The sequence below is a fragment of the Erpetoichthys calabaricus genome, chromosome 8 (assembly GCF_900747795.2).
Source record: "Erpetoichthys calabaricus chromosome 8, fErpCal1.3, whole genome shotgun sequence".
In the NCBI taxonomy this organism is placed as follows: Eukaryota; Metazoa; Chordata; class Cladistia; order Polypteriformes; family Polypteridae; genus Erpetoichthys; species Erpetoichthys calabaricus.
Window position 1 is genome coordinate 173,540,794 of NC_041401.2, and position 26,027 is coordinate 173,566,820.

General features: G+C 37.0%; 1 protein-coding gene across 2 annotated transcripts in view; it reads right to left on the minus strand.

Annotated features, from left to right (window-relative positions):
- Nucleotides 1-26,027, minus strand: part of pex14 (peroxisomal biogenesis factor 14) — a 319,589-nt gene that overhangs the window by 261,118 nt on the left and 32,444 nt on the right. For both annotated transcript variants that reach the window (XM_028807829.2, XM_028807828.2), the window contains exon 2: nucleotides 14,118-14,168. In XM_028807829.2, the coding sequence (XP_028663662.1) occupies nucleotides 14,118-14,168 (51 nt within the window). The remainder of the gene's footprint in view (nucleotides 1-14,117; nucleotides 14,169-26,027) is intronic.

Here is a 26,027-nt window from a genome sequence, read left to right on the forward strand (position 1 = left end):
ATCATTATTACCTGATTGCACTCTCTCAGGTAAGGTCCACAAGAGCACCATCGCTCTTTATGGTTCAAAATATACCACCCCTACTTTGAGCACTGCCTTCATGAGTTGATGGATTGGTTTAGAATTGTGACATTCAGCGAGTCTAATTTTCCCTGCAACATTTTTAGTAAAATTCACTCATGGTAGTCTCCAAATGTTTATATACATCTGTTCCATTTGCTCCATTGCTTTATCTATTTTATATTCTCAATGAACATCTCTAGTTAAGCTACTAGTCTGCCTGAGACAGCCATGGCCTTTTCCCCTAGAAGAAGAGGATTCTTCCCATGTCATCATGGTGTTATCATTCCATGAGAATCAAAGAGACCAGAAAAATAAAATCTTCATTAAATTACTATTTCTTTATTATGAATTGTTATTTGGTTGGATACATCAATCTACATCTTTAAAGTAAACAGTGGAGCAGCATTTAAACATCACAATTTCATTTTTCTTGCAATCCTTGCTTTTAGCAATACATTGTATTATAAATGTGCCATTAATATATCCATGACTATTCTTTCATTCATCTTTTTTTTGCATAGAGCATAAAAAAGCAGGGTAGCTACACAAAGCATATTAAAGTATGGCAAATTATATTTATAACTCAATTCAAATGCTAAATTAAAAAGAAGAAAAACTGACAAACATTTAGCTTTTAAAAAGATGCATATTTTCTAATGACAGCAGCTCTGTTATTTTCTGTTTAATTAGTGCAACTATGACACAACTCTAGTTTAATGGTAGTCAATCTGATAGACATCTATTTACACAGTGTGGCCTAGTGCCTCAGGAGTTAAAACTATACTATAAATTATAAAGCTATAGGTTTAACCCTAAACCCTGGCTTATTCTATGGAATGCTGAGCAAATCACTTCACATCTATCTACAACTTAAATTAATAGCAAGACAAAAATGGATACTTTTCTAATTATCAAAGTCATGGTACAAAACTGCCTGAAAATGTCTATGTGTTTATTTAAAAAAACAAGTAATATAAGGCTTTCACACTTGCTCAGAATGCTGCACCATGCTAAAATAATGTCATGTGGCACACAAACTCTGCCATCTTCTTTAACGTCCCTGTCTGTATCAGGAACAGTATGTGCAAAGTTAATATATTTATATATACTGTCTAGCTTTCATTGCAGTGCTCTTAGTTTAGAATTTAGTTTGGTGTAGTTAGAGACTTCGTGCCAGCAAAGCAGCGGGTCCAGATGGAGTATCGCCACGACTGCTGAAGGTCTGTGCATCGGAGCTGGGGGGGGTCCTCTACAGCGCATCTTCAACCTGAGCCTGGAACAGGGGAGAGTCCAGAGGCTTTGGAAAACATCTTGCATCACCCCAGTCCCAAAGGTATCACGTCCTAGTGAGCTGAATGACTTCCGGCCTGTTGCTCTGACATTACATGTGATGAAGACCATGGAGAGGCTGCTGCTTCACCACCTGAGGCCACAGGTTCAACACACCCTTGACCCTCTGCAGTATGCATATCAGGAGAAGGTGGGAGCGGAGGATGCCATCATCTATATGCTACATCGATCCCTCTCCCACTTGGACAGAGGCAGTGGTGCTGTAAGAATTATGTTTCTAGACTTCTCTAGCGCCTTCAACACAATCCAACCTCTGCTCCTTAGTGACAAGCTGACAGAGATGGGAGTAGATTCATACCTGGTGGCATGGATCGTGGACTATCTTAAAGACAGACCTCAGTATGTGTGTCTTGGGAACTGCACGTCTGACATTGTGGTCAGCAACACAGGAGAACCACAGGGGACTGTACTTTCTCCGGTCCTGTTCAGCCTATATACATCGGCCTTCCAATACAACTCGGGGTCCTGCCACGTGCAAAAGTTCGCTGACGACACTGCTATCGTGGGCTGCATCAGGAGTGGGCAGGAGGAGGAGTATAGGGACCTAATCAAGGACTTTGTTAAATGGTGCGACTCAAACCACCTACACCTGAACACCAGCAAAACCAAGGAGCTGGTGGTGGATTTTAGGAGGCCCAGACCCCTCATGGACCCCGTGATCATCAGAGGTGACTATGTGCAGATGGTGCAGACCTATAAATACCTAGGAGTGCAGCTGGATGATAAATTAGACTGGACTGCCAATACTGATGCTCTGTGTAAGAAAGGACAGAGCCGACTATACTTCCTTAGAAGGCTGGCGTCCTTCAACATCTGCAATAAGATGCTGCAGATGTTCTATCAGACGGTTGTGGCGAGCGCCCTCTTCTACACGGTGGTGTGCTGGGGAGGCAGCATTAAGAAGGACGCCTCATGCCTGGACAAACTGGTGAGGAAGGCAGGCTCTATTGTTGGCATGGAGCTGGACAGCTTGACATCTGTGGCAGAGCGACGGGCGCTCAGCAGGCTCCTATCAATTATGGAGAATCCACTGCATCCACTAAACAGTGTCATCTCCAGACAGAAGAGCAGCTTCAGCGACAGACTGCTGTCAATGTCCTGCTCCACTGACAGACTGAGGAGATCGTTCCTCCCCTAAACTATGCGACTCTTCAATTCCACCTGTGGGGGTAAACGTTAACATTATACAAAGTTATTGTCTGTTTTTACCTGCATTGTTATCAATCTTTAATTTAATATTGTTTTTTGTATCAGTATGCTGCTGCTGGAGTATGTGAATTTCCCCTTGGGATTAATAAAGTATCTATTTATCTATCTAGTTGCTTTAGCAGGTACTCTGAGAGACTGATTTCTAAGAAATAGAAAATAAATAGTACTAGCACACCAGAGCACTTGTGCTAGAAAGTCAGGAAATCACTAACATTTATCAGAGGTACAGAATATTTGGTTATTTGTTTGAGGTCACATAATCAACCAGATACTAGAGAAATTACAACTATGACTTGATGGTTTCAAGGCCAGCTCATTAGACAGTTTACTGGACTAATAAAAGTGGGTATATGACTGGTCTGTGAATGGCTATTATGCCAATGCTTACAATCTGTTATTGAAAGTTTTAATTTTTCTTTGCACAAATCAATTTTTTATAATTCACATTTGAGCTCTGATAGTCACCTGATATTTAATTTTTCAAATGATAAACTAATTTCTTTAGCACACTGAAAATGTATCAGCAAAAAGAAACAAATATATTGTAAAAATGTCTTTGCTTTTCAAGTTTTTGTTCAGTACAGACAGTCTCCCATACTAAAAGTGTATCCTGACAGAAAGACATTTTAAAAGAAAATCAAGTAAAGAAAAATTATTCTATATTCCACTGGGAGATAAATATTTCTTCACAGCTTAAATTACAAGAAATGCATAAATGATTCACTCATGTCCTCATAGAAGAAACTAGATATTCTAAAAACGAATGTGAAACCGACTCATTGTGAACCAATTTCTTGAACAAGTCCCTGCAAACCACAGTGTCTAATAAGAACAACAACAACAGCTGGCTCTGCCTTTTTGTGACCTGAAAACGCAGAGCCACACTTTATCCAAAATGGGGTTACCAGGCTTCAGATGCACATAAAATAATGGTGACCTTGTATAGGCAAATTGAGAAATAACCTGTAAACTGTAGCTACCATCCTGGCAGTTAAGCAGGCAATTGTGCTTTTAGTGCCAGAGTGCTTATGTAGGTAGTGCAATTGCCGATACCGGTTGATTTAGCACAGCTGCTTTGCAAAAGCAAGTCTAGGAGACTGGAGCCACCTATCGACCATAACAAAATGACTTCTCCCTACATGCTAGATACTGTAGGCACACTACTGCCCATTTAAACACTCAATCTCTGCACACTCAAATGTATAGCGTGCACTCTACATCTTTCACTTTACCACAACCTAAAACTATCAGCAGTGGGAAAAACAGACAAATCATTTAAGTATGCGCAAATAAAACACTTAGAAAAATGTGTTATGTGAAAAACTTCAATCAGGACAAAAATCAATTCACCTTTGTAGTATTGCTTTCATACACTGGGCCACAGCAAGGATATGAACATTAGTGACAAGCAAAGAAAAAACTTTTATTAACAATGAGCAGTTAATGCTAAATAAAAAAGTTAAAAACCAATAAAAAAAAAAAAAAACTCCATAGCTTGTCAGAGGAATGGTAAAATAAAAAAGAAAAGAAAGGCAATGAAAAGGACAAATATATAGGGAATTCTACGGTTTGAAAACACAGAAAGAGTGCCTTGTCAACCTATAAGCAAATGGTGTCACATCAGATAAATGTAAAGTAAAAGGAGAACAGAAAGGGTTACGATCAGATGAATATAAAGGTGTACTGCATTGTAGTGACTTTAATATCAACACAAACAGGTCTACAGTGAACATTAAAAATTACTTTTCTAGATAAAACCCCAATTACAAACTGAAAGTGTGGCCCCTGGAAAGTCACTTAATCAGTCTAAGGTAATACAAAATTTTCTATAAAAATGAACAACTAATTATACCAAAATAATTGCTAAAGAGAAAGATATCACAAAGTACTAAATCAATCAGTTCATAAAAGAAAAAACAAATATACTATTAATTGTAATCAGGATGTAGGTGATGGTTTCTTTTATTCAAAGCCCAAGGAAATAACAGGAACAGCAAATGAAAGGGGATTAAACTCCGCAACCAAATAGTGCTTCTGGATTAAATTCTTGACAGTTCCTTAAATCAACCAATATGATTTGATCATACTTTTAACAGAAAGCTTTACTTTTTTAAATAACTCATGATAGTCTCAAAAAAATATTAAAAATCAGGTCCAAACACTGTTAAATTACATAGGCAGTAGGTCAACAACCTGGCGGACTGTAGTCAAGGGCACCTAGTTGGACTACTTCTGGTGCTATTCCCACACTGAAAATAATCTGACAGGGAGATTTATGGTTCTTAAAAAATATAAGCCTAGACTAATGGTCTACGCATAGATCCAAGGACAGTTTTAGCTGGATCATTTTAAGTTCCACCACTTGCACATTTCTATAAACAGCATGGCTCTAAAGTGTAGTTACAGATGTGAAATTTAACATAATAATTAGTACTCATCACCCACACCTTGTCAGACATTGGCTGCTTTTAGCATGTAAATAAATGTTCTTCCAGAAATTACAACTCTTGTTCCATTGTCTGAACCTGCTTTCCATTACAGAGACATGGTCAGTTGGAGCCTATCCCAGTTTTATCCAGCTGTGGATGAGATGTCAGTCCACCACAGCGCACAGATATGTTCACTCTTAAGAGTAATTTTATAGAGACATGGTCAGTTGGAGCCTATCCCAGTTTTATCCAGCTGTGGATGAGATGTCAGTCCACCACAGCGCACAGATATGTTCACTCTTAAGAGTAATTTTATAGTAATCAGTGAACCAATGAAGAACAAAGAACATAATAAATTTGACAAACGGACATTCAGTAAATCAAGCTTGTTTGATTAGACAATATCTGCATTTCATCCAGATATTTTTAAAAGTTGTCAGGGTTTCTTGTTTAGCTATGTGACTCAGAAGTTTACTCCAGATTCCCAAAATCCTTTTTAATAAGAAGTGCTTCCTGGCTTCAGCCTTAAACACACCTACCTTTAACCATTTAAAATCATGGCCATTTGTGGCCATTTTCTGATGCTTTGATTTAACTGGCCATAACTTCATCATACTTCCCTCAATATTGATGTTCTACCCTTCCAACTAAAGGTCAGGCATTTCTGGAGAATTAGTTATGTTGTACACATATGTTACGTCAGAATAAGTTGAAAAATTCAGCAATGCTTTTACCAAAAATTGCACTTTAAATGTAATTATTATTTCCATTGGTGTTAGTATAAGCTTCCAAACACTATCAGTGAATATATCGGGTACACCCAGATAAAAATTATTATTAAATATCTACAAATACTATGTCTAATTTTACTGTTTTGAAGGGCTGATCTTACTCGGTAACATACAGTAAATACAGTAAAAAATAATTATACAAATACAAAATAAAAAATCTGAAATAGAGAAAATGGTAAACATAGAACATGGAATGTGGTGTCATATGAAAGCTGAAACCCCTCTCATTTAGTAGATAAAGTAATAGTCCGTGCATTCAGTTCTACGCAATTGAATGACATTCAGAAAAGCCCCTGGGGAATGGGACAGTTGTTGCATTGATCCAGCAATTTGGCCATCTTTGAGGGCAGAAAGAAAAACATTGCAGCATGGAATCTGGGTATGCAATAAAGGATTTTAATAGCGAAACGCTGTACTTTAATTATAGCAGTGAGTAAATGAATGATTTCATGCATTTTTTTTTAAATCTCGATTTATTGTTTGATCCTGCTGGCAGGTTTAAAACAATGGGACTAAGTTTAAAAGGTTAATTTTCACAGGTGGAGTATATTTACTTTTACTGCAGTACAGTACACAATTCACCCCTTAATCAAAAGAATTCTGCTAAAAACTAGAATATACAAAAAAAGAATTTAAAATACTGAGAGCATCAAAACTCCACACAAGTAATGAATGGGCAAGGAATTAAACCCAAATTACTGAAGTTGCAAGATAGCAAAACATAGTAAAACTCAGTCCCGTCAGTTAACAATCATTACAAAAATGCATAATCATGACAACAATAAAAGGACACATATAAGGTGTATAATTAACTAATAAAGAGGGCATTTAAAAGTGCAACAAGGCTGCAGTGAAAAGCTGCAATCACTGTAACCTTAAAGGACTGAGAATACACGTAGCTTAAAAGACAAGCACCATACTACACAAGGAATGAGCGTGAACACTAGAAATGGTAGAAACAGCGTTCATTTTCTTTTATTCGGTCAAAGCAAATATACCTAATGACAAAAAGATATTGGGACCAAAAAACAAGTTGCACACATTAATATAAGAATTTAAAGTGTCCTTGGGACAAAGTCATTAGGGGACTTCATGCAGCAGCATTTTGGGATAACAAATAAAAGCATGTGCCAGTACTGTTGGTTTCTCACAAGTAAAAGTTGTCTCTTTAGGTTTTTCCTTGCTGTCACCTACATGATAATGACCTCAGATGGCAGTAAATCAGGCAGACCTGGGTGCACCAGATGGCCTTCATTCAGTTTTTAATTTTGGATGCTGAATCTTCTTTTCTTTGTGAATACTTTGAAGACGATGCCCTCGCTGCAGTCTCAAAACCTACGCCAAGGAGAAGCATAGCACAACAGACGGGCGCCAAGTTTTGTGCAGATGATGTCTGATTCAATATAAGTGACTGGATATGAGGCTGCTTTGTTGTGCCATGGTCTTAGGAGAAAACAGGCTTAAAAGTGAAGTGTAGGATAGAGCAATTACCCTGCAGATATGCCAGAATATGTTGCATGTTGATCAGACATACTGTATATGCAACAACTTCAATGTACTACACACACAAGACAATACACTTGAACTTGCCATATTCTGTAGGCTAACAGTGCAAGTAAACCCTACTAAAAACTGAACATGTGACAGATATGAGGGTGGTGGGTACTGCACTACCACCACAGATGCACGCCTTAACAAACATTTCAAAACGAATGTCCACAATCATGCATTCTGCCTGTATAGAATTCGCCTTTAAAATAAAACAAGGCTATGGAAAACCAAATCTACGTCCAAACCGAGACTAATGGACACCAAACTGCTCATTTCTTGGGCTGTTAAATGTAAATTGATTTTGGGATGCTTACACACCTAAACCAATGCCAAATAAAACATAACCAAAAACAGTGCACAGCACTCCATGAATTAAACTTGATTAATGCTTATTTATTGAGTTAATGGTGTTTCAATTAAAGTTAATTTTATGTAGTGCATTTTAAAGCACGCATATCACAAAACACTTTACAAAGGACACTCTGCATATCAGCCGATTACATTACAAGACCGTGAGAAATGATAAAATAAGTAAACTGAATGCACTCATCCATCCATTCTTCTAAATTCATCTGGTAAGAGGGAATGTAAGTGCATGAATGAGTGGGCTTTCTGATGGACTGGCACCCATGTAGTAGAAGATAAATCAACTAAAAATACTGAAATATATACCCACAGAGATCTACCCTCTTTCTATTTATCTTCTATTTGTTCATTAGAGTTGAGTCTATGGTATGCTTAAAATGAAACGGACATTAAGAGGTAAACTGCCCAATATAACTACATAACTATATATTAAACAGACAGATCCTGTGTCTGTCTTCAACAAGTTGACAAGAGAAACATTTCTACATACAGTGCATCTGGAAAGTATTCACAGCGCATCACTTTTTCCACATTTTGTTATGTTACAGCCTTATTCCATAATGGATTAAATTAATTTTTTTCCTCAGAATTCTACACACAACACCCCATAATGACAACGTGAAAAAAGTTTACTTGAGGTTTTTGCAAATTTATTAAAAATAAAAAAACTGAGAAATCACATGTACATAAGTATTCACAGCCTTTGCTCAATACTTTGTCGATGCATCTTTGGCAGCAATTACAGCCTCAAGTCTTTTTGAACATGATGCCACAAGCTTGGCACACCTATCCTTGGCCAGTATCGCCCATTCCTCTTTGCAGCACCTCTCAAGCTCCATCAGGTTGGATGGGAAGCGTCGGTGCACAGCCATTTTAAGATCTCTCCAGAGATGTTCAATTGGATTCAAGTCTGGGCTCTGGCTGGGCCACTCAAGGACATTCACAGAGTTGTCCTGAAGCCACTCCTTTGATATCTTGGCTGTATGCTTAGGGTCGTCGTCCTGCTGAAAGATGAACTGTCGCCCCAGTCTGAGGTCAAGAGCGCTCTGGAGCAGGTTTTCATCCAGGATGTCTCTGTACATTGCTACAGTCATCTTTCCCTTTATCCTGACTAGTCTCCCAGTCCCTGCCGCTGAAAACATCCCCAACTGCATGATGCTGCCACCACCATGTTTCACTGTAGGGATGGTATTGTCCTGGTGATGAGCGGTGCCTGGTTTCCTCCAAACGTGACGTCTGGCATTCACACCAAAGAGTTCAATCTTTGTCTCATCAGACCAGAGAATTTTCTTTCTCATGGTCTGAGAGTCCTTCAGGTGCCTTTTGGCAAACTCCAGGCGGGCTGCCATGTGCCTTTTACTAAGGAGTGGCTTCTGTCTGGCCACTCTATCATACAGGCCTGATTGGTGGATTGCTGCAGAGATGGTTGTCCTTCTGGAAGGTTCTCCTCTCTCCACAGAGGACCTCTGGAGCTCTGACAGAGTGATCATCGGGTTCTTGGTCACCTCCCTGACTAAGGCCCTTCTCTCCCAATCGCTCAGTTTAGATGGCCGGCCAGCTCTAGGAAGAGTCCTGGTGGTTTCAAACTTCTTCCACTTACGGATGATGGAGGCCACTGTGCTCATTGGGACCTTCAAAGTAGCAGAAATTTTTCTGGAACCTTCCCCAGATTTGTGACTCGAGACAATCCAGTCTCGGAGGTCTACAGACAATACCTTTGACTTCATGCTTGGTTTGTGCTCTGACATGAACTGTCAACTGTGGGACCTTATATAGACAGGTGTGTGCCTTTCCAAATCATGTCCAGTCAACTGAATTTACCACAGGTGGACTCCAATTAAGCTGCAGAAACATCTCAATGATGATCAGGGGAAACAGGATGCACCTGAGCTCAATTTTGAGCTTCATGGCAAAGGCTGTGAATACTTATGTACATGTGCTTTCTCAGTTTTTTTATTTTTAATAAATTTGCAAAAACCTCAAGTAAACTTTTTTCACGTTGTCATTATGGGGTGTTGTGTGTAGAATTCTGAGGAAAAAAATGAATTTAATTCATTTTGGAATAAGGCTGTAACATAACAAAATGTGGAAAAAGTGATGCGCTGTGAATACTTTCCAGATGCACTGTATGTATATGGTACACACTGTGTGTGTGTGTTTGATATATTTAACAGTCTAAGATGCATCTTAAACACAAGAAACATTAAATTCCAAATGAATTAAAAGAAAGTTAACACATAATAACAAACTCTTCTATTAACTGTACCATAACTGCAGAAAAGTCTAACTAACTTTGTATGGCAGTGTTCACTGGAAGCACATACAAGACAGTAAACAAATACAACAACACATTAAATGGAAAGTTTAGGATAAAAAAAAATCATAATTACACTGACATTTAAAAAAATAAATAAATAAATAACACGGATTATTTAAAGTACTGGACAAAAACTTGTTGCTAAAAAGTGATATCTAAAAACCTTTAAACTTTAATTTTCTACTTGTTAAAGGTATACATGGGCAGCACAGTGGTGTAGTGGTTAGTGCTGCTCCAACTCAGATTCAGCATCTTTGATTTGGATTCTGTGCCTAATGGTTGCCTGTGAGGAGTTTAAATGTTTTTTCTCTGCATAGGTTTTCCTCCAAGTACTCCATTTTTCCTCCCACATCCTAAACACGTCGTTGTCGGGTTGATTGGTGACACTACAATGGACCCTTATGTGAGTGCGCAAAAAGGTCCGGCTATGTTCTGGCACTGCCATGATTGCTGGGACAGGTTCTAGCTACCCACATCCCTGAACTGGAATAAACAGGAATGGTGATGTTATATTATGTAATTAATAACTTAGTGTGGCTGAGCACTTAAACACCTTCTATTACTAAAAACAGGAAAACATGTAAAATTTATAAATTAAAAATGTGCTTCGATACCTATTTAAAATTCCTATAAAAAAGAATACAGAAAAAACAATGTATGATGAAGGTTTTTAATTAATCATTTGTGACACAAGCTGTTTTTGTAGTTAATAAGCAAGAAAATGCAAGCTTGGCTTATACACCTTGCGAAAAAAAAACCAACAGGACATTCCAAGATCAAGAATGTCTAACTGCAATTTAAGCAGCGAAAACAGGACTTCACCAAGCAATCTATGAACAGGACAGAGAGCATTTCCCGACGTTCATTCCTTTGTTAGCTTCTCGGTTTTAAAGTTTTATTGCTCTCTTGGGCTGACAGCAGTAACTCCCCCCAAAAAACCACACACTTTCAAGATTTTCAGCAGATGTCAAGAGGGAAAGTCGGAATAAAATAAAATGTCAAAGAGAAGAAAGCTGCAGAAAGCAAGGCTACCGGTAGAATTCTGGTTTACAGCCAGTTTTCCTGCTACTGGCTATAGCGGTAATGCTGTCATTCCAGCAGCTACCCTTCCATTCGCAAGACTAGCAGTGCAATGCCAATAATGGAGCACCGGAAATCTGGAGACTGCTGAGCCAAAACAGATCACTTCAAAGCATCTTATTAAATGCTTGCTAAATTTTTCATCACAGTCACTTTACATCCTGGGGAAGCAAGCTTTTGAAGTCACAGTGAGGAAAGGATGTTCTTCTAACATCTTTTTTCGTCAGACTTAGACACCATTCTCCCAAAAAGACACATTCAATTTTTAACCAGGAAAATATCACTCTCTATAGAATAAGTACTGGTTCTAGAGAGATAACCAATCAATAATTTACCTATTGTTAGTAAATGACAAATACAAGCATGCAAAATAAACAGGTGCTACTTATGATAGTTTAATGAACAACATGAGAGACTAAGGTTATGTGATCTGTTCAGGTGAGCATCAAATAAGGTGTCAATATGGTAATCTAATAATAAAAGAATAATCAAACCAATCAGGTACTTAAAAATGCTACAGTTTAGTTTGTGAACAATGTAAATCAGGGCATTAATCTAAAGATTTGACAGAACAAGTGAGCGAGCTAAACTGGTGGCCGGCTGGTATGTCTTTTTCCAAGTGCAGGTCAAAACCTGCTTCTGCTCCAACATTTCTGTGACATGAACGAGCTACAGTGAGTGAGTTCCAGTAATTTCAGTAAGGTAAGTCAACATGCGTTAGCGTGACTTGTGTCCTGCATTTGACACATGGCAGCACTATCCCCGTTGCAAGTTTGAGCTCTTCCCCATAACTCTGCCAGGAGCCTCGTTTGCTGGGTATATCTTTAATCCTTTCAGACATGAATTTAAATAATTCACATCATCCAAATAATACTTTGTGACACAAATTATCCAGTGCTGTAATAATCCACTTAACTGGGAAAGCACAACGGGGTACAAAAAAAAAAGAGAGAGAGAAAAACTGCAACTGACTGCTGTATTTACCATTTTTTATACATAAATAAACTGCATGCGTGGGCACATAAATATACAATGCGTATATTTAAGTCTATTATATATAAACACATACAGTGCCAGGCAAGAGCTTCAGAGCTCATCGTCTAATTGCACGTTAAGCTATACTATTACTAGGTGGGGGGGTTTGAGTTGTTATAAACCACAACATTTCATAGGCAGTCTCTCACAGAGAGATGATGGGAAGGAGCTAAATATCATAAGGCCCTCCTATATAAAAGTGTGTATACTCATGGAGGAAAAGCATGGTCTACTGAAATATGTAGTAACCAAGGTTATAGCAGCATTTGTGTTACAGAGGGAAAAAACATTATAATCAGCCTTTACTTCTAACAATACTCACCCAGTCAACATTTTACAACTAAATCAAGTACCGCATTTATAAAATATCAGATGCTGAAATTGATAAAGGCAAAGGTTTCAAAAATCTGGAGGGGGTACAGTACATCTAGAGTTGAGGCCCTGCATGTTTAAATCCTGATAACCAAAATTGAATGCTAAGCAATGAAGGCATACAGACAGGTAGTGTACATCTAGCCATTGACCTTAAAGAAAACTTTTTATTGCTGTCATATGATCTCCAGAGAGATAATCTGGATAGCTTAAGCATAGGCCACATCATCAAAGTTGATACATTGAGCTTCACCTTACACATTCATCAGTTCTAGTAGGGACATTTCAGAATGCCAGGTAGTTATACATGGATCAAAAGCAATTAAAACAAATAAATAAATACAGGTTACCCCATCCCATTTCTTTACTTCGTTTTCCACATCCTGTGCAAGTTTAAGGGGTTACAACTATTCTATTAATGTCATATGCTCTTTCTAATTCACAGTTCTCTTCCTCCACATAACTGCACCACTTAAAGACTACTCCTCAGTACTACATCTCATTATAAACTGCCATACATTCATTCAAAAGTTTATTTCTCCACAATAAACAATATATTTCCATTAAACTGCCATGCTTGGTGATTCTAAATTGGCCCTAGTGTGTGCTTGGTGTGTGGGTGTGTTTGTGTGTGTCCTGCGGTGGGTTGGCACCCTGCCCGGGATTGGTTCCCTGCCTTGTGCCCTGTGTTGGCTGGGATTGGCTCCAGCAGACCCCCGTGACCCTGTGTTTGGATTCAGCGGGTTGGAAAATGGATGGATGGATAAACTGCCATGCCTCCATCCACTATTCTTATCTTTTTGTAACTTTGTTTTATAATCTAGTTACAATGGATATGGATCATTACCATACATTACATAATTCCACATGCAGCTTGCAGAAAGCAAATACATAAGGTGGTCCAAAGGTCACCTTAGGGTAAGAATACTTGTTACTCACTTGCTGATTTCACCAACATTTTGTACTCTCATCCTGACAAACAGCACTGCCTTATGCATGGCCATTTGTTTTTTTTTTTAAAGTACATGTTTTAGAATTTTAAAGACTGTAGATTTTATCCAATCTTGCAAATAGCTCCCAGCGTTCACTGGGTTTATTTATGCTGACTGTAAGACAATGAACTTGCTTCTCTTATAAAACAATACCTGAAACATCTGGTTCATTGGTTGCCACCACCAATTTGCTAAACCATGCTTCTTCATTAGACAAGTTATTCTGAATTATTATAAATATTTTAGGATTCTGAATAAAATGCTCCGCATGAAAACCACCTGTTAAGAAATGTTTGGCATAATTGGGAAAAAAAAAAAATCTGGTTGACAAAAAACAATTGTCAAAGGTACAATTAGGACTTTTGATAGTAAAAAAATGAAAGAATCAAATAGATTATATTACCCGTTAATTTGACAGATTCACATATTACACACAGTGTTTTTAAAGTAGCCAAATCAGCAGAAAAAAAATGTATAACAATCAGGTAATCAATGTACTTTACCAGCTTTTACATCAGTATCATATGGAGTGTAAGATGCTGCATTGGCACAACAAACTCACCAGTTGTTCTCTGGGGGATTCAGCCTCCTCCTTCCTTTGTAAAGGGCCATTCTGGAAGAAAAGAAATTGAACTGCATCACCATCTACTGGACAGAGAAAGTAGTACAGCAGTGGACATTATTTGAAGTTTGTGGTCCCAAAGGCAACACATATCTCATAAATACCAAGACAAAATGTAATCTAAAGACAATACTTGCTTTAAAGTTTTAGTGTTTCCTTCTTATGTAACAAATGTATTTTCCATTGATGGTCCAGTATTTTGATATCAATATTTCCGACAGCAAATAGTTTCACTTTTTAAATGTAATTTCTCCTTGACAAGCAATTTGGTGCTCTAAGTGTAAACAATGAGTAAATCTGTTATGATACCAGTGTCACTGGTACTGAACTTTTCCACATACATTTATTAAGAGAGACTATCAAAGTATGACAATTCTTCAAAATGCAAAACATTATACCCATCACCTAATACACATTTTGAACGAAGCAGTAACAATAAAGCAAACAGCAAACAAAGACTGTATGTATATGCAACTTTCTTGCAAATGACACAAACCTAGATCCAACTCTGGAACCTTGCATATGTACTAAGACAGTTGTATGTTTTATGTCCATTTATACATTATTTAATGAACTTGACTAACCTAGTTTTTGGAGTCATGGGTTATCAGAGTCTATTTTGCCATAATTTTAAGAAAGGTATAAACCAACCCGAGATGGGATATATTACAGGTGCTGGTCATAAAATTAGAATATCATGACAAAGTTGATTTATTTCAGTAATTCCATTCAAAAAGTGAAACTTGTATATTAGATTCATTCATTACACACAGACTGATGTATTTCAAATGTTTATTTCTTTTAATGTTGATGATCATAACTGACAACTAATGAAAGTCCCATCACGGAGCATAATCAAGCACTTATCTATATAATCAGTCATACTGCGATAAGCATAAAATGTAATGTGTACATTTTTGGAATTTGACAGAAAAAGCAGGAGTTCTAAGCTGACAAAAATGCAAAGGCTGAGATTTGAACCCAGGATCCTGAAGCTGAGAGACAGCAGTATTACTTACTTTTTTTTACAGTACTAGCCGTCCCCCACGGCTTCGTCTGCGTAGAAGTGAAACAGAACAGCAAAGAGGGCCCTGCCCGGCTCCCTACTCCTGACGTCACACTTCCCCCCTCCCCTCGGCCCGCACCCTCTGTCTCGGATTAGCGTAAATATATCGCTCCTGCAAGCGAACTATGATTCTTAGTGTGATGAGTGAAATCGCAAAATCAACCATAATGTTCAAGCAAATTCGAGAAAAATGCCCGATCTAAATCCGTGAAAAGCGGACAGACATACAGACAGATAGACAGACGTTGGATTTTATTTATATATATATAGAGATGACCCTAGAAAACAGCAGCATTTATGCTAGTCACAATTCATATTTTGTTATATTTATTATATTTCTAAAAAGCAGCAATTCCAGCTTGGAACAAATTCTGTCCATCCTTCCATCCCGACTTTCTATCTAATTTTATTGCATAAACGTCCTCATTTCCTACTTTTATTAGTAATCTTTGCATTTACACTTTTATTGAGTCATTTACAATTACATGTGTGAAGTACCAGGGTTTTTATTTTTATTCAGCCTTAAACAACTGCACTTTAAGTCCCCATATTTCAGTCTCTAGGCCAGAGTGTCTGATCTAATTTAATTTCAGGTGATTTTGGAAAAGGTGTACTTCGATTTTCAGACCTCTCATTGTGTATTCAAACCTAACCTCTTTACTTCCTACATGTAGCACTTTACATTTAGTGATATTAAATTTCATCTACCACAAATCTGCCCAAGCCTGTATGCTGTCCAAGTCCCTCTGTAATGATTCAACAGATTCTCGATTAGCTGCCAATCCACCTAGCTTGTGATCCTCTGCAAACTTAAGCAGCTTGTTACATATGTTCTTATCTAAATCATTTCTATACATTAAAAGTAGCAGCAGCCCTAGCAATGACACCTGTGGAACACCACTCTTAACATCAGCCAGCTCTGATAAGGTTCCTCGCACTATAACCCTCTGCTCCTGTATCTGACCCAATATTGTACCCATCTACACACAACACCCTGAAGTCTCAGTTCTTTTAGTTTGATGCACAACCTCTCATGTGGCACCTTATCAAATGCTTTCTGAAATTTAAGATTAATAATATAATACGCACCACTTTGATCATATCCTTTTGTTGCTTTCTCAAAGAATTCCAGGCATGTCGGTGAAACATGGCCTCCCCTCTTCTGAGCCCATGGTGACTGTTTAGTAAAACGCCTGTTCTTGCCATATGTTGCTCAATCTTAATAATAATAATATTCTTTACATTTATATAGCGCTTTTCTCACTAGTCAAAGCTATCTTCATGCAGGGAGATCCATGAGAACCCACAATCTCCTTACTGCAAAGCAGCAGCGCTACCACTATCCTTAATAATTCCTTCCATTAATTTATCTGTGATGCACGATAAGCTTAATGGCCTGTAGTTGTTGCCTGGATCTGCCCGGTCACACATTTTATATAATGGGATAATATTTGCCATTTTCCAGTCCTGTGCAATCTCCCCAGTGCACAGTGACTTCCTAAAAAAAAGAAAATAGGTCAAGGGTTTATATACGTACTCGCTAACTTCCTTAAGAATTTGAGGGTAAAGAGTATTTGGTTTATCTGTTTGATTTCAGCCAATTCAATCTCAGCAGTACTTCTCTCTCTGAAATTTGCAAACTGCTTTGAACCTCCTTAGTAGTCCCTTTTACCAATGTGAGGTTATCCACTTCCTCACATGTGAAGACTTCAGAAAAACCCGAGTTTATCCGCTATTTCACGGTCTATATTTGCACTTCACCTCCTCCTTGACTGTCCTTTTACTACTAAAAGGCTCACAGAATCACTTTGGTCATCTATCGCGTTATCTGCTATATTCCTCACTAACTGCCTTTACCCTCCCTAATATCCTTCTAATGGTTGTCCTCATGTTATCATATGCTCGATGATTCAAATTGAAGCTATTAATTTTATACACCTTAAACAGTTGTTTTCATCCTTTGCTGATTCTTTTTAACTCTTTATTAACTCACTATAGTTTTTTTTTTAATTCCCTACTAATTCAAAATTTAGGTATATACCTGTCCTGCATTATATGCAAAATGTTTTTAAACCTGTTCCACTGCTCCTCAACTGCCTCTGCACTTAAAAGCTAATCCCAGTCTATCCTCATTAGACTTTGCCGCATCTGCTCAAAATATGCCCTACCAAAATTAAACTTAACAGTTTAAGTCTTACCATTCGTTCTCTTCTAAAACACTGAAAATTGTATTATATTATGGTCACTTGACCCTACTGGTACAATCACCTCTACACCCACAATTCTATTCTGATCGTTACAAAATACCATGTTTAAAAAAAAAAAAAAAAAAAGTCTCAGTCTCTAAAAATTCCTGCTCTTGTGCTCTGCTATTTGCAAGGTTATCCCAGTAAACCTTTTTAACATTACCAAAAAAGATGTGCATTGAAATTTTCTGCTTAGGGCGGTCTATAACACACTCCTAAAATAAGGCCTCTTTCCCTAATGCTTTCCAGACAAACCCACATGTCCTCACTAAGATAGGGCTCATCGTCCAATAGAAGAAGACTTGCGTTTAAATTCTGTTTGACATAAATGGCAACCCCACCTCCTTTTCTGTTCTGTTTGTGTTTGAGAATCTCACGTTACATAGATCAAGAGTCACTTTTTTTAGGAAGGACACTCAATCCAGTTCAGGATGGTGCGGGACCAGAGCCACATGCCTAAGCATCATGTGCAAGGCTCCAACCTCTCATGGACACAGTGCCAGCCTATTGCAGAGCTGATTCATGTTCAAACTCACATATGGTCACTTTAGAACTATGCAGTCATACACATCTTTGGGATGTTTATATAATGGAAAGGTAACCAGAGAAAACACCACACAGACATAGGAGAGAACATGTTAAATCTATGCAGGCAGTAACAGAGATCTAGGATTCAAACCAAGGATGCTAAATCTGTGATACAGTTCCCTGCGACCTTGTAATAAATAAAGCAGGTTCAGAATAGCGATACACAGATCCCTGGAACATCTGCTACAGGCATCTGTTTAAACATTTTAGCTACACGTAAAGGCAAGTAAAGAACTGCTGTTCATAAAAGATGGAGAGCTTAATGTGGTGCACTTTGCCATCTCACCAGGTAATTGCTGGTCTGTCATAGAATAGTCTCCTCTACAGGTATACAAGCATGTGCTGTGTACAGCAATATAGCACTTACTTTTAGCATGATGATAAAAAAAAAAGTTTAAAATGCACACACACCCACGCACCCACCTAGCATAACTGGGATTTCCACAACTATTAGGTAAAAGTACAGTAGTTCTTCTGAGAAAAGAAAAAAAAAAAAAAATTCAGTTTTTATCTAGCTGTGGAATTTAGGCAGAGCTTGCAGAAGTGAAAATTCAGTACTTGCATTCTTACAATCAAAAAGCTTAATACCAACATCACTTTAAAATGTGGAACTTAATGCAAAATTTTATGAAAGGGGTCTGACTCATTCAAGAGCAACTGAACTTAATATATCAGTAAACAAACCTATTTAACTGGTATCGCAAGTACAGCCGCAACAAACAAATTAACAAGAACTACTACTTCAGTTTTTAGTGAAGGAAGCAGTTTCCACTACAACTTCCAATATGATTAGACTTTAATCATTGACCTGCAGTAACTTCAATATTTTAGTGGAAACATGTCAACTACACTTGACAGTTTTTTGCCATGAGTAATAATGGATTATGCTTTTACTGTAACCTACATTACTATAGACAAAAATCCAAGGTCTACCTGTCTAAAATATTTGCTGAAATCCAGTATATTTTTTGTTTCTAATCTGGGTTAATTAAGGCATATACTAAAATACATTTGTGTTTTTTTCTTGTTTTTTTTATTTCAGATTATTGTTTAAGTTTAAATCATTTTTGTATTTGCCGTAAAGAACTATAAGGTTGCAAGCAGTTCTGACCACTGAAATGTGTCTACACAAAACCTTACTATTTTATCTTCAATTTAATTTTGAAAGGTGCATAATTACAATGATATAAGCAACTTTTCAAGTATAATTATCTGTATTTGCACATGAAAACTTGTGTCTTGTGTATTTAATTTGTTATCCTCCACAAATTACAAAAATATGAAAGTGTCACTAAATTTAACAGATATTAAAAGCACAAACACATGATATCAACTTCCATTTGGACTCTAAATGAAAATGATTTAAAATGCACATGGTATTACTTATCTTTTTATTTAATATAGAAATATTTGGCAAAAATTGCTTTTCAGTCCTAAATATTAATCTGCAACCATCTACACTTTTAACTAATTACTGAAATACATTTTGATGTGTTTGTTCTTTTTCCAGAAGTTCTGATTTAACTGTATGTTTCTTTCATAACGAAAAATACAATATGTGTAAGACAATGTTGTTTATTTTTTGTTTATGTTTGTATTGTAAATGGGGGCTAGGATTGTTCTCTTTGAAGTGATGGTTTGTGTACACAGTGTTAAATCCAACACATTCAATCAACTTTAGCATGGATGTTGATAGTGAAGTTTACTAATAAAATATCCTATCATTAAATTACTGGATTGAACACAATAAAGATGTTTTGAATAAACTCTTTGGATGATTTACTATGTTTTTAAAACTCATGTGCATAGTACAATGAGCAAAAGTCATTGTTCTGATACAATGTTTACTACTGTATGTAGAAGGGAGGTAGGCAAAAGCATTAATCGCTCAGTAAAGTATTCTCTAAAAAAAAAAAAAAAAAGTTTTTGTTAACACAAAAGTCAGTTAGACACAGTTTACATGCAGTCAGTGTCTCAAAAAAATAAAGCCACCCTCTGCTCGTTATTTAAAGAATGCTTTAATGTGAACAATTCTATGAATAGCAATTGCAATACCTGATATCACACATCATAACAAGTCAAAACAAAAACTTGGCTGCATGTTTAATGTTATGTCTAGAGTATATCACAGAAAATCCTTCTATTATGGGACACAGCTTCATTTTATTAAAAAAAAAAAATCAAATCTTACAATAATAAATGTCCTCCTAAAATATCTTTGTCTGATTAACTTGCAATTATGTGTCTAGCCTGCAATGCTTCCTTTACCTGGCACTACTCAAAAAAAGTCTATACAGACAGTGATTATGCCAAGAATCAAACACAAGTCCACAGTGTTTTTAACCAATGAAAATGGAGACTTTTGAAAACACTCTTTTTAAATAAAATCATAGTGTGGATGTAGCCTAACAGTGAAGCAAACAAATACTTCTCATGGCACCCTCCTGAATAATTACAATGTGACAGATTATGCTGTACTACAAGCAACTATTTGCCCTCTGTTCCAGTCTTTCCTCAAAACAACAAGAGCCACTCAGTCAGAGTCTTAAACAGTCATTTTGTGATTTTGTCAAGCTCTCTTTTCAAGTTTGTTGATCTTTTTCTTTCCTTGGGAATCTGTACATGTGACAATAATTACCCTATAAACATTTTTAATTTTTATAAAATAAACTGCAATGTGTTATGAAACAGGTGATGTAGGTAGGATTAGAAAGAAATGCTGTGTAACAGAAAATGGAAGTCATAACTGAAAAAAACTGGCCAGTGTTCACTGATTGAATAAACATGCAGAGCTGGAGAGCAACACTGGAGTTGCTAAAAGGATGATTACTACTATACCAGCCTTGACCATATTCCAGAATCCACTGCAGGGATTGTCTGGTGTCACTGCTCATACTGAAAATACAATGCCAATCTTAAATCAGTTGACCCCCTTATTAAGATTTCTTAACATTTTTCAATAAATGAAGTAACCAAAGTTATGGATTGCAGATTGTTCCTATAGGCAAAATATGTCAATAATAATAAAAACATTTCACACACACACACACACACACAGTATATATATTATATACACATACATATACACACACACACACATACAGTAGCAGAAAAATAGCTGAACTGATACTTTCCTTTCACAAAAAATTATTCAATCCCACAACATACACAAGCTTTCCCCCGTGAAGCATCGATCGACTGCTGCAAAGCACCAACAAATCAACAAGTTTTTTCTGTTATGTAACAACAACCGTAATGTATCAGTATGTAAATGAAGAGTAGTGTCCCCCAAGAAGTACTGATCAATCACCGCATTGACACATGAACGATGAGAACTTCCCTACTAGAAATTTAAAGGAAACAGTTGAACAACACTTACAAACTGCTGCGCTAACAGGTGAGCAGCAGTTCAAAAGTGCTACACGGAACCCTGAAAAAAGGCCAATGAAATTCAAAGATCAGTTTGTGATACTCCATAACAGCAGTTAAAGTATCCGTACTGGTGATCCAAACCACATCCACAGAGCCTCCAACTGTAATGACCTGTACACTTTGTTACTAACATATGGCCAAATGGATGGTACCAAATGGAGCTGTAAGTCGGTGTATGACTTTAACCTTTTTACTTCCTATCACTCATAGAAAGTTATCCCAGCACATACCAGATTTACACGTCTTAGAAGTAAACTTTGGCCAATACAAACAAAATGAGTAACATGGTGACAGACTGCAGGTAAACAATGCAGCCAAAAGTGGTGATTTCACTTGATGTTTCTTCTGTAGCTGTATTACAGTTGAAGTTGAACTACCTAAGGCAGGGGTCGGCAAACTGCGGATCACGAGCCACATGCGGCTCTTTGAATGCAGTGTCTTAGCATATTATTTGATAATACTTTCATAAAGATAAATAATTTATTAATGGGTTCATATTTTTCATTTAGATATTTCTTTAGCTATATGTGAATCAGGCAGTCTCTCGCACGCCTCTGTAGCGTTTAACCTCTTAACTGCATCACCTACATCTTCCTCAAAGTCATTCTGTTCAAAAAGATTACATCTTCAGTCAAATCATGCTCTCTCCAGAATTTTCTTCAGTACCTACGATTGGATGTACACTTCAGTGTTTACTGGGATTCTTAATTCTTTCATATGCTTTTTGTGGTTAATTGTTACCATGCCTTCCCAGATCTTCATGAACATTATTATATTTTATCCTATTTACATATTATAGCCAGCTGAATTCGGAGTGGTGAGTTCAATTTGCACTGCTCACTCAGCACAGTTAAAGTAGTGAAGTGGAGAGTGAAGGGCAGACAACTGCAGAGCTGAATGAACTTTACTCAAGAAAGTGGGCGAGAGGATGAAGACTATCACTACAGAACTGAACACTGTTGTAATATTAGTCACCTTCATGCTGTTACGTGTCCAAGTGATTTAAAACTGAGACGCAAAACTCTACGGGTCTTCTAACAAGACCAATAATTCTAACAACAATTGTGAATTTCCCCTTGGGATTAATAAAGTATCTATCTATCTAACAAGTCTAATTTACAATGAAAAGAATATGCAAAAAAGTGTTTTTTAAATATGGCCAAACGTCTCTAGTCTGACTTCAAAAATAAAGAAGATATTAAAAAATTGGACACTCCACTATCCACAACATACTGATCACAACAGAATTATTAAGACGGGTAAGAATGTGACAGATCAACAGATTAATGACATAAAATTGGTATCTGTATTTTCTTTGTCATGTGACGAGTTGTGACGTGAAGGAAATCACACAAATTAGCCTTCTGGGATGATATTTTTCCATGTAAAGGTCTCCATTAAGAATTACAGGCTTTGATATCTCTTAAACTCAAGGTGAAGATATCTCCGCAGCTATTTTGGAATTTTCAAATGTTGGGGAAATTTACATCAATAAATTGGAGTCTATCGCTACAGATGGAGCACTCAGTAATGACGGGTAAAAACAAAGGCTTTATTACCCTATTCAAACAAAACTTTTTGTTTGCAGAAGACTTGAAAGCCTGATTGATTTCAAAACTTTATAAAACCATCTGGAAACTACTGGAAGTGTCACTGATAGCAAGTTCTTTCCGGCAGCTATTGCAAAAATGCTCAATTAATTTATTGGTTGCCTCAAAGATATCAGAGAAGATATCATAAGAAGTCCACTCTTTTGATCATGACAAAACCACTTGTGGCAAATGCCAATTGAATACATTTTTGACATTTCCAACCGTCGACAGGGCTCACTTTGAACAGACTTGAAGAGCAAAGATTTGTGGTCTTCAAAATTTTCATCTTTACAAATGGAACTAGAAAACCTGGAAAGACAAAAGGTGACTTTAGCTATGAATTACAAATGGATGGAACTTTCCAACTGTTGAAAGGAGGATCAACTGATTTTCGAAACATGGAACAGCCTTCCAGACTAATAGATAGAGAGATAGAGATAGAGATAGATAGATACTTTATTAATCCCAAGGGGAAATTCATTATTGTCAACTCAAAATAGTAGTGTTTGGATTTTTGATGATTTTTGGGTCCACTTAATTCTGTGAGCTGATGTTCTCCAACATGAATGATATCAAAAGCAAGGTAAGAAGTCAGTTCAATGACCTAAGCTTGGAATCATGTTTACAATTGAAGAATTCCAACTACTCACAGAACATGGAACAACTTTCTGAAAATGCAGCATCAGAATTCTCATTAAATTGTTTTATTTCCTAGAAGTACTTGAAGTTTTGTTTTTGTGTTAAATGCATATACACACCTGTATTGTGTTAAATAAATCATATCTCAAACCCCCTTCTCTACCCATTGCGGCTCTTTGTAAATCTTCAGACAAACATTTTATCATAAATGGCTCTTTGCTTTAAAAAGGTTACCGACCCCTGACCTAAGGAAATGCAGAAGCAAGGAATTATATTATATAAAAATACCACAAAATGTATTGCTTATATGATCCAATAGCTGGCGGAAAAAACACAAAAAAATTTCTTACATGGCCTCCAGGCATGGATGAGAATTTACGATGAAAAATATCGCAATACTATAAACGTATCACTCCTCTCCGCTACCTTTAATAACTCATTTCTGCAATGACTCCCCACTTTGCCCATTGTGCAAACCACTTTAATTCACACATGAATTTTTGTTGAAAGGATCCATAGAATAACCAGTATATAGACAGAACTGGGTATTTAAATTGCAGACTAATTTATAATCCTTCATTTAATGGAAATTAAGTAGAACAAAAAAAACTTTTATAACTTAAGCTAAAGAACACACATTCTGTCCAGTCAAGAAGAAGAGTGCTTTGAGTATGGTGGAAGTGGCAATGCGATAGCTTGAACCTTTCAGCCTGGAGCTGAAACACCTAAATTTAAAAGCCAGACAGAGTTAAGAAAGCAAACTAAGCCATGATTTCCTAAACTATTTGTGTCACCACAAAAGTTTTGCTTCAAACTTTTTTCCAGTGATTTATCAATATCATACTGAAATACATGGTTGAGACCCTTCCAATATTCCTTTAAAGTATATAACAAGCCATTAGCAGTAATGTGCAGATGTGTTACACATACTGTATCTGCAGCATGGCAACAATGTACACAGCTCCCGGCATGTTCGAGCGTCTTTGGGTAATTGAAGCTGTAGCAATACAGATCTCCATATTTACAATGTGAATTATTTTTAAAAGAGAACTGTTTCTTTCCTGGTATTCGAAGGTTACAGTATTTCATTCTAGTCAGAATTACTTAATGTCATTCTTTTTGTTAGCTGCACTTCCTGTTGAGCAAAGCGAGGTGTGCCAATTCCCTTCTGTCTCAGAAAGAAGCACTTATAATATTTTTTTATTTCGGTTTTAAAATCTGTAAGGTTCCTCTTGATATTTTTTTTCTTCGTTTTAATTCACTTGTCTGTCAACAATTTGACTTTGTTTTTTTTTTTAAATAATCAGAAGACAATTAATAATGAGTCACAAATAAGGGTGACTCAAACTAATCAATTAAGTAACTGCTTTTAATAAAATATTTTGAAATAAAATTTAAAAAAAGAAAACAAAAGATTAAAGGCTTCTAATCTTCCCCAGTCCACTTTGCTGATTTTCACAATTAAACATAGACTAGAAGAGATCTGACATAGCAGAATGATAAAATATATAAGTAAAATATATAATTAAATTTCATATTCCAAAAACCTAAAATATTTGTTAATTAAGAAATGGGCCACAACAAAAGCCTTCAGCAAGTATGGTCCTCAACACCACTCTAAAACCAGGGTCTGCATTTGTAAGTTTGTACTATAGGCCATAAGAGGCATCACTATGCCCTCAGGGAGGTAAATGCCAAAGACTGGGGACACATTCCAATGCCATCCTGTAGAAAGTCCCACCTACTACTACAGAGTCATGTATATTATACATAAACGTCTATGCATGGAGGTGTGTGCGTCTGTCCAGCCCAGAAGTGAGAGGCAGAGTAGGGGTAAGGGCTCCTCCTCCGAGGAAACAGACAACTTGCTTAGCCACTAATAATACTGTACAAGCGAGGTCAGCACATCAGCAGAAACGAAACCTCAGTAGAAAGACGTTGCTTAGCCACTAACATCAGCAAACCAGTATCCCTTTTTTCTTTTCCTCCCGCAGCTAATACACAAGCGAGGCCAGCACGTTAGCAGAAATGAAACCTCCTAGGAGACCAATAGTTTCTAGGACCCCAGGCTTTTCACAGCATGGGCTTACATGGCTAGTGTTTAATAACAACAGATAGGACACTGCATTCTACAAGTATACATTTTACATAGATTAAAATAAAAATATAGTTTCACAACATTAAATGTAGTTTCGGAAACCTACTTTTTATGACATTTGGACCCACGTGTTAATGTACTGAGGAAGTGCTGGAAAGCAGCACCCGCCAATTGCACTGGAGCAAAGGA